Source organism: Notothenia rossii, assembly GCF_949606895.1.
Source record: "Notothenia rossii genome assembly, chromosome: 1".
Lineage (NCBI taxonomy): Eukaryota > Metazoa > Chordata > Actinopteri > Perciformes > Nototheniidae > Notothenia > Notothenia rossii.
Window position 1 is genome coordinate 55,815,616 of NC_136912.1, and position 16,618 is coordinate 55,832,233.

Genomic DNA, 16,618 nt, shown 5'->3' on the forward strand with positions numbered 1-16,618 from the left:
TAAAGTCCCGGCCCTAATACTAAATAATCATAAAAATAATGTAAATGTTTACATTACATTAAACCATACATGTTGTAATGTCAGCATTTAATTTAGAAGAAAAGTAGTGATATTTGATATTTATACTCTATTCCAACAGATTAAACCATGTTCCCACTGTAGGCCGATGCATGAAATTCTTACATTTTTGCCAGTTATATTATGGAGCCGCTGTAAAAAAGGATTTACATTAAGTTATTGAAACTTTTGTCTTTAAGTTACTTTCACTTAACATATCAATTTATGCAATTTCTACTTAATTTCATAAGTTGTTATTATTTCAACTCAGCTCTGTAAGCCAGTTCAATGACCTCTACATTCTATGAAGTCAATTTGACTGAACAGTGAGTTGTGATGTGTAATAATGTTCTGAAACTTTCCATGGCCTCTTAACATGGCAGTAGTGTTGACATATTCTTGCCCGGTGAAAATAGTCCCGGTCTCATAGTTATTTTCATTAATTGAATGCATTTAACAGGGAGATGAGTTTTTTTTGTTTTTTTACGATATACAGCAAGTGAACCACAGAGTTTGATTCGCCATTATCAAAAGAAGAACTTCCACCGGACAGATTGATGACTACGAAAAGCTAAGCGGCGGATGAATACGTTTTTGTGAAGCGATATGACTAGGCTTGTTTGAGACAAGCGAGACCTGCGCAGACCTGCGCAATTTCGATCAACGTCTTGCTCGTGCGTTGCATGATGGTTAGTCATTTTGTCCGACTTGCTCTGGAGGCTCGCTCACATGAGACGTTGAAATCTCGCAGGACAAAGACGCCCGCAGCCTTGAGAGCGAGGCGCAGCGAGGCGGCGCCGTTCCTCTCCACGGGCCGCGGAGGCGAAATGCTTGATGGGAAACGACTCACTGGTATATCGAGCTGAGCGCTCATTGGTGGTTTTTACCCCGTGCTGCTGATGAAACTCTCCAATTGGCTCGGCAAAAGTTGTTGTTTGGTGTCAGTTTTACGTCGCCACTTCCATTCACATTTTTCATCATTGTTCCACAATGTTTATCATCATGAAATTAATATCTATATATGTTATACTCTACTTGCACTGCTTACCGTTTTTATACTTTATATATCTTAGCATATTCATACACACTGTTCATACTGCTCACAGGCTGCTGTGTATATCTAGTGTATTCATACCCCTCACTGTTTATTCATCATTCACTTCATTCTATCTTTTATTCTGTAGATTGTGTACATTACTTTTCACTTTACTGCTTGTTGCACTCCTGGTTGGAAGCTAAACTGCATTTCGTTGTCTCAGTACCTGTAATCTGTGCAATAACAATATAGTTGAATCTAATCTTGAGCAGGAACAAATGTATTTACTTAGTATATCTCACATGAACAATTAAAAACATGTGTGCATTCTTTATAAATGCAAACCGATTCAAGCCGACTCCGGAGGTGGTGGCGGTATGCACCTTAAAGTTGTTTGCAATCCGCCAAAAAACCGAGAGAAGAAGAAGAAGAAGAAGATTTTTTTGATTTTTAAAACAAATTTTATTTCCATTTGTTTTAACTATACACCGAAACAAAAAACAAAAAACATTACACAAATCAAAAAAAATAAACAGATTTTCACGTCTACCAAATAAATGTCATTTGAAAACGTTTTACCCATTTCAAAACATCATCTTTTACACACTTTAAAAACAAAAAAATTCACCTACCCTCTAAAACTTCAATATTAGAGAGTCATTTTCCCCCAGTGAGCACAGAACCTGCCCAACAGCCCACACATCCAGAAACCCCTGTAGATGATTGATCAGCGTATAGAGCTCCTGCGGATGATGTCACATATGCTGGTCACGTGACGAGAAACGAAGGGGGCAGCCATTTTGGCAGTAATCGCGTCAGTAAATTCATTGGCAGGCACTGGCAGACTGTCGAGGATGGTGGATAACTGCTGTGCACCAGGTTGCACAAATAGGCGTGGGAAGAAGAAAGGTGTATCTTATTATCGCATTCCAAAAGACGCGGAGAGGAGGGAAAAGTGGATCGCAGCGATTAAAAGAGCCAGGAGCCGTCTGAACAAGACTGAAAGATGGGACCCCCCGGCCGTTTGCTTTCGCTTATGCAGTGATCACTTCATATCAGGTGGGTGAAGGAATATAGTACAATGCTACAAAAAGTTTCTGGTCAGTTTAATTTTTACCGAAGTAGAATCTTGCACCCAGTTATTATAGCTAACGGACTCTGTGATGTCCCTTTTTAACTCAACAAGTGTGGCTCTGGTGCAGCCTAGCCAGTTAGCTTGTAGCAAGCTAGTGGTAAACAAACCCGTGTTGAAAATATTCCTTCTTATTTTTTAGGGAGAAAGAGTGATAACCCGTTGAGTCCGGATTTTATTCCGTCAATTTTTGATTACAGCTGACACATGAGAGCAGCTCTCCCCGAGTCCCGCTGTGCAGTTGCAATGGGCTCCCAGCACAACACCGTCGTTCCTGACCACCACCCATGGCTTTAGTTGACTTTCATTAAGCCTTTGGGAGTGATTAACCTATATATGAAATTCAAAAATAGATAAATAAAGGTTAAAAACGCCAGCCACTTTGGTTGAGTACGTTCAAAAATACAAACTAGTTTCAGACGCACTGCAGTAGCTATCCAAGCTAATAAACAAACAATGCTAACGTGACACTGCCTATCAAACTGGAATAATTTAATACTTACCCTTGCAGTGATGATGCCGAAGTTTTTTGGATGTAAGACTCCACAGTTGAATGTTGTTTACGAAGCCGGACTGACACCATTTGTAAGCCTCCAAGCTTTTGTAAGCTCTGAGGGAGTCTCCTGAGTACACTGATGGAAAGCTTACAAGATAGCTGTGGATGTCCGCGTAGCGCAAGTCGGGTACATCGTCTTCAGAGCAGGAGGTTATGCTCTTGAAAAGCACACCGGGTGCATTATATGGGTCGCTTATATTTAATCTTTCTAATTTTGTACTATAAAGCCGAATTTCACTTGAATTAAAATGAGATGTATACTCGCACGGTAGGAAAACGTTGGCGCCGGTCGTCATGTTTACTGCCAAAATGGTGGCTGATAACCAAAAGTCACGTGACCGCAGGAGCTCCATAGTATGCATGCTCCACCCTCAGACGCGCTGCCACCAGCCCCCTCAGACAGAGCACTGCATCCGTCCACCCTACTCCAGCAAGTTTGTTCTTCCTACTTTTCCAGATTGCTAATTTTGCATTAGCAAACAAGAAATTGATCAATAGTAGGATTTCCTTCTTTTTCAGGATGTATTTGGGGCCATGGACAAAAAGTGGTATGGAGAAAACCTCCCCGAACCCCTCCACCCACTCCTGTAACATTTTTTTAAGACCAGCCAACCGGGGACAGGACACCACTAAATGCTCCAATGTTTCTGCCATAAAACAGATCGGACAGCCCCCCCTTGTGCCTGGGTCAAAATGAGCACTGTATTTGTTAGTGGCTATTGCACCGTGTATAATTCTCCATTGGATGTCAGCCATCCGTTTTTCAACGGGAGACTTATACAGGATCCGCCAGCTGCCCTGAGGGGAAGAGCCCAAACCAAACACATCTGTCCACCTCGACTCTCTGACGCCTGCGAGCGAGCTGAGGTTTAGCACCTTTACGCAGCTAAGATATAGCTTCTTCCCATTGCAGGAGCTGAACATTCCAGGTGTTAGAGTCCCCAGTGATAGCAGGAGACCATCCTCCTCTCTCCATTCCCCCACCGCAGGACCCACCCTCAAGGCAGGAAAAACATAATCATGTCCCTTTCTCCACTGGTCGGCCAGATCTGCATCCAGAGCAAAAGTCCGGTGGGATGGCGACAGCGACTGCCACACCTCTTCTACCAGGTTCTCCAGAACTCGAGTTGATCGAATGCCCGTCACCTCAGCCAGTTTTTCCGTGGAGATCCCTGTCAAATGGCCAAGTTTTACCACTCCCGCTTCAATGAACGCATTTTTTAGGGCGGCTGAAGAGAAAATGGTTCCGGAAAGAAAACCAGTGTCAAACAGGGGCTCCTCAAACAGCCACATCCCAGGCCGGGGGTCGGGTGGTCTGGTAAAACTCAGAATCTTCCAGGCATTGATGACTGAGCAGTAAAAAGGTGCAAGTCCAGTTATCTTGTACGCAGGGGCCTTCAGCAGAAACAGGTGTTTATCAAAACCATAGCCCCCTGCCCTCCAGAGCAACAGCCGGGCTAGAGCCAGCCAGCAGGGAGAGGCACCATACAGCAGCCGCTGAGCTGCCTGCAGTCTAAAAGCAGCAGTCCTCGCAGTAATGTCCACAAGGCCCTGCCCCCCCTCCGCCACAGGGAGGTACAGGACCGATGCTGGCACCCAGTGATGACCCGACCAGAAGAAATCCACGAGGAGCCGCTGCAGTTGTTTCATGAGGTCCGGCAGTGGGGTTAACACCTGGAGTCTGTGCCACAAAGATGAGGCAACCAGATTGTTGGCTACAAGAACTCTTCCCCTGTAGGACAGCTGGGGTAACAGCCATTTCCATTTAGCTAATTTTGCTCGCACCTTTCCCAGCAATCCCTCCCAGTTCTGTGCCACCATGTCCTCAGACCCCAACCAAACTCCCAGGACCTTTAAACCCTCGTTTCCCCAGCTGAGGTTACCAGGAAGACTGGGCCTATTTTCTAAACTCCACTGACCTACCAAAACTGCCTCACTCTTCTCCCAGTTAACTTTGGCTGAGGCAGCCTTCCTATACAAAGCTAAACTGTCCTGTAGCTCCTGGATATCTCGCTGACCCTGGATAAAAACACTGACATCATCAGCATAAGCTGATACAACCACCGGGGGGGCCTGAGCTGACACTGGCAGACTCAGGCCCCTCAGCCGGTTTCTAAGCCTGCACAAAAGCGGCTCGATGGCAATACTATATAATAGGCCTGAGATAGGGCAGCCCTGCCTGATCCCCCTTTTAACTGGTACAGGTCTGCTCAGCCCTCCCCCCACTTTCACAACACAACATGCATCACTGTACAAACACTTCACCCAGGACAAAAAATGCTCCCCAACACCAAAAGCCTGCAATGTGGCAGCCAGAAAAGTGTGATCCACACGATCAAAGGCCTTCTCTTGGTCAATAGAAATAATACCAACATTTATATTGTACAGTTTGCAAACATCAAAAGTGTCTCTCATCAAAAACAAATTGTCCACAATTGATCTGCCAGGGATGCAATATGTTTGATCAGTACCAACAAGAAGTTCGATAAAACACTTCAGTCTGTTAGCTAAAACCTTTGACAGTATCTTATAGTCCGTACATAAGAGAGCCACAGGTCTCCAATTCTTCAGCAGGGTTAGATCTCCTTTCTTAGGCAACAGTGAAATCACTGCACGCCTACAGGAAGCTGGAAGAGTCCCTTTCCCAAAGGACTCCATCAATACATCCAACAAATCATGTCCTAGAATACTCCAAAAATGTTTAAAAAAGTCTGCAGGTAAACCGTCTATGCCCGGAGCCTTGCCGGAGGCCATCTGTGTCACCGCAGAGGTCAGTTCCTCCAGCGTAATGTCAGAGCCCAAGGTGTCACTTTCGGCCGGACTCAGCTGTGGAAGACCCTGAAAAAGTTCATCAGCGGCTTCCACGTCACAACCTTCGGCTTTGAACAGGTCCGTGTAGAAGGACACTGCATGTCTCCTCATCTCAGCAGGTTCAGAGGTTACCTGTCCATCGGGAAGACGCAGACATACCATCTACAGACCTCTCCAGGTTGAAGAAAAAGGTGGTTGGTGCATCAATGTCTCTCATGGAAGTAAAACGGGCTCTAATCAGAGCTCCCTTGGCTTTCTCCTGAAGAAAACAGTTAAGCTGTTGTTGTTTTAGGAGGGACTGTTCTATATTTCGAGCAGACACACTCTCTAACTCTCTGATCTCTCTCTCTAACTGCTCTATAGCTCTCCTAGTGTTTGCAGTGGAGTAGGCTGTATACTGTTGACAGAACACTCTAATCTGAGCCTTTCCTACCTCCCACCACTGACTCAGGGAGGGAAAAGACTCTTTCTTTGATTTCCAGTTGATCCAAAACAATTTAAAATTCTCACAGAAAATCAAATCTTGTAAAATTGTAACATTAAACTGCCAGAACGATCTAGGTTTCTCTGTGTTGGATAAAACCAAATCCAAAGAAACTAGCTGATGATCTGTAAAACCAACAGGTTGGATGTGACAGTTCACTGCACGAGTAATAAAAGAAGAAGACATGTAAAATCTGTCTAGCCTGGCTGCACTGACGCCCCCATCTAGCATTCTCATCCAGGTGTATTGTTTAACGGAGGGATGCTTCATCCTCCACACATCCACTAAGTCAGCCTCTCTTATCACCTGTGACAGTAAAAGGGACGACTGAGGATGAGGCTCCCGTCCTATTCTGTCTAAAGTGACATTAGTGCAAATGTTCCAGTCCCCCCCCAGTATAACACACTCCCCCTGTACACTAGTGTCTAGCTTGTCTTTTAATAACTGAAACACAGATACACGTGCAGGGCCCTGATTGGGTGCATACACATTAATAAAGGTGAAACTGAACTCTAACAGTTCCACTTTCACCATCAAGGCTCTACCTGCCACTATCTCAGTGCTGGATAAAATCTTTACATTTAGAGAGGGGGAGAATAAAACAGCTACTCCAGCACTAAGGTTTGAGCCATGACTGGGTACATACTGACCCCCCCACCACATCCCCCAGTCCGTCTCATTCAGGCTATCACTGTGCGTTTCCTGCAGAAATATCAAATCTAATTTTTTCTGATTAAAGACTTCTAAGACTAAAGCTCTTTTCTGTGCACTTCTACCCCCGTTCATGTTCAAGGAAGCAACCCTTAAAGCCTGCATTAGAGGAAGGAGACAGAGAGAAAGAACAGACAGGTACACACAGCAGAGAGGAGACACCCAGTGTTGCATGATCATGTTGAAATTATTTAGACCTTTTCAGTTTCTGCCCTCTTTTGCTTCCTGGCGTATCTTTTTTCACAGCAGTTACATGCCTCCTGAGACGATAACGTTTCTTTTCATCCAGCAGGTCTAACCCTACAACTTTCTGAAGAGTTCTCACTGTATGAAGAAACTTGTCAATGTCAGGGAAAAAATCTCTCACTTCCACTGACTTGCCAAAAGACTCGTCTAAAAAGACATTAATCTCGTCCAAAGAATATATCTCTGCGTTCTGAGAGAGACTATCTGCAACTGAACCACAGTCAGAATCCCCCTCACCGTCTGTGTCCATCTCTGTCACCTCATTATTGTCTGCAGCCTGTTGAAGCTCATTTTTCCGCCCAGAGCCAGACGGCAGCTCCTTCTGTGTGCCAACAGCCTCTACCTGTCCCACAGCACCAGTCCTCACCTGTCCTGCTACATCATCTCTCACCCGTTTACCTGTTTCCACATTTTTTCCTCTCACACTCACTACACTCTCTACAGTCCCTGTTTCATCTCTCACGATATTCATCCCTACTTCCTCCGCAGCCACCGGGGCCCCGGCGGGTGCAGCAGCAGCCCCCGCGACACCGGGTCCCGCTGCCGCGGACCAGGCCGCCCCAGTGGGCCCGGCCGCCCCAGTGGGCCCGGCCGCCCCAGCGGCCCCCGGCTCGGCTGCCCCAGCGGCTCCCGGCCCGGCCGCCCCAGCTGCCCCGGCGGCCCCCGGCTCGGCGGCCCCGGGCCCAGCCGCACCCGGCGGAGCGGCGTGCCGTCTCTGTGGACATGCAACACGTTTGTGACCCGACTCCCCGCACTCAAAACACTTTACGCTCCCTGAGCTCGCATAAACCATATAAAAACCCTCTTCGTGCCTCACCCGGAAGGACACATCTAGTGTCTGAGTGGGACAATTCAGAAACATGAAAACCTGTCTCCGCAGAGAATGGACATGTTTTAACTTTTCATCCTTACACCCCAGAGCAACAGTGCGGAGACTACTGGCAAACTTACCAAAACGCTTCAGCTCCCGTCCCAGCGCCTCATTCGGGATGAACGGAGGAACGCCAGACACAGTGATCCGCGTGGACGGTGTCGCCAGCGGTGAAACTTGAATGTATTCCTCGTTTAGCATTAATCCGCTCTCGATAAGTTCTGTCACATATTTCTGGTCTTTCAAAAAGACCACGACCGCTTTGTTCATGCGGGAAGCATAGGAGATATTTACATGACCGACCTGATCCCCCACAGCCAGCAGCACCTGCTCCACTGTGCTTGCGGCCTGAGCCACCAGCCGCACTCCGTGTCTCAGAGACACCGGCGGCGCCCCGGAGGACGCCATCCCCGCCACGAGGCACGGAAAAACACTAAATTAACAAATTAACCGTACTTGCAAAGGGTACAAAAATCCCAACGAAAGATCATACAGTTAAAGAAACGATTGAAACAGAAACAAAAGAGTTAAAGTTGAAATTCCCTCTTCAAACACACATCCACCACCGAAGAAGAAGAAGAAGAAGAAGAAGAAGAAGAAGAAGAAGAAGCAGAAGAAGCAGAAGGCGCAGAAGAAGAAGAAGAAGAAGCCGACTCGGAGCTATCCGACTTCAGGCGAGCTTTTTGAGACCTCCCCCGGCTGCGATCGGCTATTCTCGTCTACTTTCGAGGCGAGCCGCAACGCGTCTCAAACAAGCCTAGTGATTTCGGCTGATGAACCACTGACGGACAGGCAAAGTCAGGTGAGTGGTTGCATATTTAAGGTTTCAGGCAAAACGAAAAGTAGCTAAATGGAGTTAAATCCACACCTAACTGGTGTTTGAATGTTTATAAAACAGGTTTTATTTCAGGGCAGTGTTATGAAAATGTCGGTTAACCAAGCTAACTTTACAGGATTATGATTATCTAAACTTTTATTAAATAAATAAGTTTCAAGTAGTCTTACTCTTATGTATGACGCTTATGAATTTTTAAAAGGTTTAAATGGTAACTGCCTATATTTGTAGCTTAATTTAGAGAGGTTTTGTTTGTTCGCTCCAGTAATTAGCCGTGTCCCGGCTCTGTTCGGCTAAATATTTAAGCTAAATTAACGTGTTTTGGTGAGGTTGTGTGTGTTCCTGCCAGTAATTAGCCGTGTCCCGGCTCTCTGTTCGGCTAAGAATTGTAGCTTGTTAGCCCCCGCCATGGCTTTGAAATGGATGTCATTTGTGGATAAGTATAGGGGACTTGAAGATTGTTTTTTGTTAAAGAGCAACTTCCAGGTTAAAGACACCTGTGAATAAATGTGTATGAAAATGATGAATACACTAGATTTTCAAAAAGATATACAGAAATATACACTACAGTGACATCTGGCGTCGTTTTTGTAAGAAATGTTCACTTCCGCATAAAAAAGCCTGGGCACGTGACCTCCCGCGTGTGACGTAACACGGGGGACACAAGGGGGAGAGCGGCCGGTGTAACGTATTAATAAACATGGATCCCAATGCTAGTTTCGACACAGAAGAAGTTGAACATGAATATTCCAATGCATATGACGGACCACAACCTTATAATTATGAGCCTGCTAGGCGTCCAAGAGACCAGGAGCAGCCAAGGATTAGAAGAAATAACGGCCATCGGAGAGAAATTGAGCTGTGGTGTGAGGAGAACCAGTGGAGAACTGGGCAGCTATCTTGGTGAGTGACCGGCGTTAGCTACAGAATGTTAGCTAACGTCACATCACAACATTGTAAAGTTAGCTATCATATATCAGGCTATAACTAAAGTAGCATTGATTATATAGTAACGTTACTGGCAGTACTGTTGATACTGATCCATAACTGAAACTAATGTGCAAGTATCAGCCTTATCTCGCGTTACCTAATGCAACTCCACACTACGGTGCTGTGTACCGGAGGAGAGACGCGAGATACGGCTGATACTTGACGATCTGGCGGAGAAAGGTTGTGGAGCCTCCGTTGATATGTCGTTGTAAATGGCTTGATGGAAAGCAGGTGTGTAGTCGGGGAGGGTGCACAGCTGATTGCAGCAGGTGAGTGGAGGTTGAGCCGGGAGCCAGGAGTGACAGCCACCACGCACACACAAACAACACAGACAGGGGGAAACGAACAAACACAAAGGAGACGGCTGGAGCAGTACAGCCACCACAGCGTTACCAAATGCAATGTCTTACGGTAACGTGTACCGGAGGGGAGAGAGAGAGAGAGAGAGAGAGAGCAGCGAAGGGGGGGGGGGAGAGAGAAGTAATACGGTTTCCTGATAAAGCTGTGGAGAGTATGTGCTGCAGGGAGGTGGATGCACAACGCACCCAGGAACGAACGCTAGCTCCGGTCCTTTTTACTGTGGACTCGATGTCCTGACAGGCTGGTATTTGTGCAACCTGCACAAACACAATACTGCACCAGGATTACAAATGGTGAAATACAATGTAAAACTACCGAAAAATACCAGCTCCTTAAAACACAACCGCTCTACTCAACGCAACTACTAACTATACCTGCGGTCAGAGAGCGGAGATGTTTACCCTGTGTTATGTAATATGACGCGTTTGACGTATGACCTTAAAAAAAAGCCGTTTTTAAGAGCAGAGCTCAAAATTGCTCTTTTCCCTCTGAATTCCTGCCCTTATGTCTCGTAAAACATATCAAATCCTGCATTCACTTTTTTAATTGTAATTTTCAAGCAAGTTTAAGCATAAATATAGAATAAATAAAAACCTGCAAGATGCTCTTTAAGGCCGAGCAAGTGTTAAAGTGATTCTATCCTTGCAACGTTTTTCTGGTTCAGCTCACGCTAAACCTGCCCAGATACAGAGGGGGTGCCTCGCGCCATTGAACGAGTAAAATGCTAACTGTGTTCAGAAATAGCATTTATATCGTGTACAAATGCTATGTTCCACTCTTGAAATGGAGACAAATTTGTATTTTTGCTTTTTAGAAAATATTTTATCGAAAAGAAAGGAATATATTTAGTTTATTTTATTGAACTATGTTGCCCATAAACTACATGTCCCACAATGCATTTCGTTGTGTGACTTGCGCACTGAAGTGTCTTAATATCAGCCGTTTCTAGCAGCGGCAACAGTCGGTGCTCAAGGCACTTAAAAATGTTGATCTTTGATTGATGAGATTATTGTTATTTAATCTAATAAATTAATGGGATGTATGTAATTATAACACAGGTAAAGGTTACTGTTCACCCACAATAATAAATAAGATGTGCAATGGTTGTAATTGTTAGATATTTATATTATAATAAAATAAATAATATTTATACATGAACAATAATTTTTCCTAAACTTCTGCTTTCAGAGGTAGTCAAGTTATTACTAAAAAAACAATAATAATCCACTGAATAGTCTATGGAAAATAACTGCAAGCAAATAATCAACAATTACAACCATTGTACAATTTCTTTTAAGTTTGGTTAAAACAAATAATAGTTTTTTCATTGACATATTTGGCATGGCACACAAAAATGCTCTATGTGGATGCACACTAACCTTTCCCTGTTATTATTACATGCATCCCATGAATTTATTAGATTGAATAGGCCTCATCAATCAAAGATGAACATTTCAAGTTGTTTATTTATTTAAATGAAGTACTGTTTAAGTCTTTATCATATGAATTCAGGCATAATATTGTAATTGTGAAAACCAAGGCTTGTAGTTTATGGGCAACGTGACGGTTGTAATTGTGTGCATCTTATTCTTTGTCATGTTCTCAGTTCTTATTACTTTATTAAGGTCTGCTTCATAATGTACCGAAATGTGTGTTCTCTATTACGGACAGATTTTCGAAGATTTCCGTTTTGCTGCAACTGGATGAAGTGGACTTGTAAATTGTGCAGGTTTTCCAGTTACAATGAGAAGGCAACATGCACAGTTGCAGACTGTTGGTAGAATATTTTCTATATGTCTGTGTCTCCTCAGATTCAGGCAGAGTTCCAGAGAATTGTCACTACGGACCTGCTTTCATCGTTTCTGGATGGACTTGATGGCCTGGCATTGCTGGAGGTCTACAAAGGTGCATCCAGGACTGGAAAGAAGCCGGCACTAAAAGGCCTTTTGGACTGCCTTGAGAAAAATGTAAGTGGAGATGCTGATGACCATAATTTAGCCACCATTTGTTTGCTACAAATGTTTATATCCCACTGCATTTGTTGTCCTGCAGGACACAAATGAGAGGAGGAGGACTGCTGCTCTCTTGGGACTGTCACACTACATGTCTGGCAAAAATCAGGAAAATGTCATCAGGATGTGTGATGTAAGATCATAACTGTCTTGAATTACTTTATGTAATTGTACATTTGAACATAAATCAACCCAAATCACCCTGTGCCCAAAGTTTCCTTCAAAAGTAATGTTTACAATGACCTTAATTTAACTAAAATAATTGCAATAAAGAATGATACATTTAATATAAACAAAAACAGCAAGAAAACGTAACTATTAAATAATATAAATAAATATAAAGCTCAAACTGTGAAAAGAGAGGCAGTTGAAATGATGTTCCATCACATTGCACTTTTACACTGAATTGTAGATTTTAGCTTCTATGTTTATAGCAGAAGCCTCTTAATTAGCTTTGTAGAGAAAAAGTACTTGTAGTACACTGAGCTCACTTTTATTTCTCCTTTTTTAAGGCTCATGGAGACACTCTCAAGGAAGCCATGAAGGTGATGCAAGTTGGTCTACTCATAGGCTACGAAGGTGAATGGGATGCCTTTCCTCAGCAGATCTTCAATGTGGCAGTTGTGGTCGAGGAGACAATTGTGCTCCACAACCTGAAAGATGTGGCTTTGCGATGCTTCTTGGACTAATATATTGCTTCAATCTTCAGTATACTCTGGAAATGAAATATTCATTTGAGTTTATCCAGAGGGTTGTTATGAAGATACAGCCAGACCAAGCCTCTGCCAAAATACATGGACTAAAAAACAAACTAGGTAGGAGGTAGATCATCAAAGAGTGTAGAAAGTGAGCTCAATTTGGTGTTGTTCATTTGTATGTTCAAGTATTTTGTGTCTCTACAGTGACATGTTTTTAAAAAAAGAAAATGTTTTAGGTTAGTGAGAATTCCATTTATGTTGGAAGTGTCACGAAGAAACTTGCATTTTAATAGGACATTTAATGTTCATTTCAGTATTTACTAGTGTCTTGAAAGAGTCCTCTCCTGCTGATGTTCAGAAAGCTCTCTATTTGTTTCGTACTGTTTGTGCTGCACCCTCTGTCCTATTTGTAAAATTAATAACATAAATGTGATGTTATAATTTGTATGCATGTATATCTGTTGTATACTGTATGTTTCTACTTGAAAAATAAAAATATTTCAGCATCTGAAGTAACTTCAAGCCTTATAGGTGATCACAGCTAACTGCCTGCCATCAGATTTCATTTAAAAAACAGGTCTGATTTTAAACTTGTATCTTCAGTAGACTCGACTACTGCAATGGTGTCTTCACAGGCCTCACTGCTTTCACACCGTCTACAGTTTGATTTGCATAGAGGGAGCTCTGTGGCTGAATAGTCAGCGATTAGGTGTGGCCCATTTATCATAGGTGATCAGAGCTACGTGTGATTCACATGGGCACATAAGGCACACACACACGCACACACACACACACCTGTAACTGCCTGCCGTCTGATTTTAAGACTTTCTGCGCTCATAAAGAATGATAAGAATAATGCGTTTCATTAATTAGTGAGTTTATTTAACACTAGAACCGCCAATCGGGTCAATTTGTGTGATGTGGTGTGTGTGCAATGTAACTATTTTCAATAAAATGTTAAAGTCTCCCAGTCCGTGACTTTTCCTGAAAGTGTGTTATGTAGCACCCTATGTTTTTAAAAATTGCATTCTAATAGCGGGATATGTTCATGGCCATGTTACCATTTGAAACCTATGAGAACATGGTCAGAATCACAAACTGGAGCGGGAGCAAAGGAGAAATGCCCCTTCTCCTCAATGTTAGGCAGACACTTGAGTCCAGTGTCTCCCTTCGGTTCCCAGGCCTGACCACGGACCAGTAGCATAAAATTAGCGAAGAAGCATGGTTGTCATGGTTACCCTTCTGTTTATTCTCCGCGGTGGGGGCCGAGCAAGCCCCCAGGAAGTGCGCTGGACTCTAAGTAGAATATTCGTCGTGGCCAAACGGCGGTACTACACTTCCTTTAGGTTGCTGGGCCCGGAAACACTTTATCCCATTGACTTACATGGGGAAAGAATGGTCTGTAAATCGTTGGATAATTGTTTTTAAACTAAATAAACCACCCAGTATGAACACTTGTATAGCCCTAATAAAAAACATTCGTTCCTCAAGTTGTAAAAATATGCTAATAACGTTATTCTGAGAGTTATATCCCTCTGCATTATGAACGCGCATCTAACTCACGGGACCGCGCCGCCCGGCTCGTTCATGTTACGTGTTCAGCAGGTTCAGCACTACATGCGTTTATCTTTACCCATGGATGCACAATAACAACGGACCCATATCGTCTCACTGCCATCCCACGGAGCTGTAATAATGGATATATTGCACATGTTTGCTGTAATTCCTCATTTGTAAAATATTATACGACATGGGCATTGGGCTGTATGATTAATCTTGTACCGTAAATGTTGTCATTAAATAAAGTTAATATTACCGACGTTAGATTAACGTCCCTGTAGCTACATATTGCACTAAGAAGCTTATTGCACTTTATCATATATATATATATATATATATATATATATATATAATATATATATATATATATATATATATATATATATAAATATACATATATATACAGTGCAATAATTATTTGCATTTTGGTTAAAGTTGCGCATGCGCTATGAGCGCACATACGGGTACTTCTCAGGCATGCCGGGTAATCTGTGACGTTTCGCTCTCAAAAATTGGGCCATTTTATCATCATGCGCCAAGCAACTCTCATAGGAATGAATGAGGCCCCGCCTCCCACGCTGTATCCAGTTCTTATTATACATCCATGGGGCAGAGGTCAACGTGTATTAAAGTTTAAATCTTCCGGACAAAATTATAAAAAGTGCCGGTCAAAGGTCTTCTTTGTTATTTATTGAGCTTTAAAACAAATGAATAACGACTCTATATAATAATAAAATACACGGAGCCTCTCTTTTTCCTCCCTCTCTTCGGACAGCGTCAGTGCCTGTCTCATGCAGCAGCTGATCCAGTAATGAGTGACCTGGCCGACAGTAAAAATAAACATATTTATAACTAGTTTAGGTAGTTCGAGAGGTAATTAAAATAGCTAAGGGCGATCATCTGACTGAAGTGTGTTTTACTCCGTTCCCCGCTGCATCACAGCGGGAAGAGCTGCAGGTGAGCAGAGCTGCGTGTCTCCGTCCTGTCAGATTAGACTTCACTCGCGTTTATGTCCATATCGAGAGAAAGATAAATAATCTGAATTCAGTGTGCAGTTTACTTTGAAGCGGGGGTGAGCAGCAGAGGTGGGGAGAGGCGGGGCTATTGTGTCATCATTATCAGAACATGATCGTATAATTACTGAGTTTAGGCACGTTAATAACGTTTTAATGAAGTTGAATACAGTATATTCATATTTGTCAGTGATTTCATGTCAATTCGGCAAAAACATAAACATAAATGATCGTGGTAAAGATGATGATTAAATTAGGATTAAAAATCGAGAGCCGGGCTGCATTTCCTCCCGTTCGTTTTTTTAGACTAAACAACATTAAAGAGCCTGTGACACGAGTTTCCCCCATCATCCAAAACCATCAATTTGAGTAAATATTGTCCCCTTGAAAACCGTTACTGAACTGATTTTGGATATTTGTACTTTGATAACCATTAATCTGCCCTTCAATGTTGACAATTTTCTAGATCTTCTCGGGGATTCTTCAAATCCCGCCAAATTATGTGTGACGTCATTGCGGGCACAGCGCTCCAGCTGCACCGTTCAGGATCCCAGCATCTGCATGTAAACGCACAATGGGGCACACAGCAGCAAGCTCAGACAGCGATGACAGTTTAATTTTGAACGTGTCTGAGAGCTCATATGAGGCTGAAGGATCGGTTTATGTTGTATCTGTTAGAAGTTTAGGAATTAGGTGCGTCAATATGGGTGATCATACGGTCATGTAGCCAGTGGTGGACTGGGACTAAAAATCAGCCCGGACTCTCGACCGGCCCACTTCGGTACCAATAGTAAATTGTCAACGGGGGGGAGTGGGGGATGTGCTAGTGACTTATCCGACCGGCCCACTTCGGTACCGGCCCATCGGGATTCGTCCCGATGGCAGTCCGCCACTGCACCCAGCCCACGTAAACTGTCAACGGGGGGAGCCTCGCTGCGGGGAAACGGTGGACCTAGTGTCCCGATCGGAGTGGGAATAATAATAATAATAATCCGTGCATTTTATCAATTAATTTCCCCAACATTGTGGTAAAAAAAAACACACGTTTAATCCATGTTGGTGTACTACTACAACCAGTGGTGTAGTGGGGATGTTTTTACTGGGTGGACGGGGTGGTGGGTGGACGGGAGACACTATGGACGCGCTCGTGAACTGTCAATGGGGGGGGGGGGGGGGGCTTGGGGACCTCTGTGTCGCCTGTCAGCGCAACTTACATGATGCCATTTAGACAATATAATAATAAAGG

The 16,618-nt window shown here is 43.6% G+C and overlaps 1 protein-coding gene across 1 annotated transcript; it reads left to right on the plus strand.

Annotated features, from left to right (window-relative positions):
* Positions 1–8,022: 8,022 nt before the first annotated feature.
* On the plus strand, positions 8,023–13,599 carry LOC307019232 (uncharacterized protein; the record flags this gene model as incomplete). Its single annotated transcript, XM_079649940.1, has 5 exons — positions 8,023–8,074; positions 8,438–8,706; positions 11,901–12,056; positions 12,142–12,234; positions 12,614–13,599. 5 exons carry the CDS (start codon positions 8,023–8,025, stop codon positions 12,788–12,790), a joined length of 747 nt encoding a protein of 248 aa, XP_079506066.1. The 3' UTR covers positions 12,791–13,599.
* Between the last annotated feature and the right edge of the window lie 3,019 nt (positions 13,600–16,618).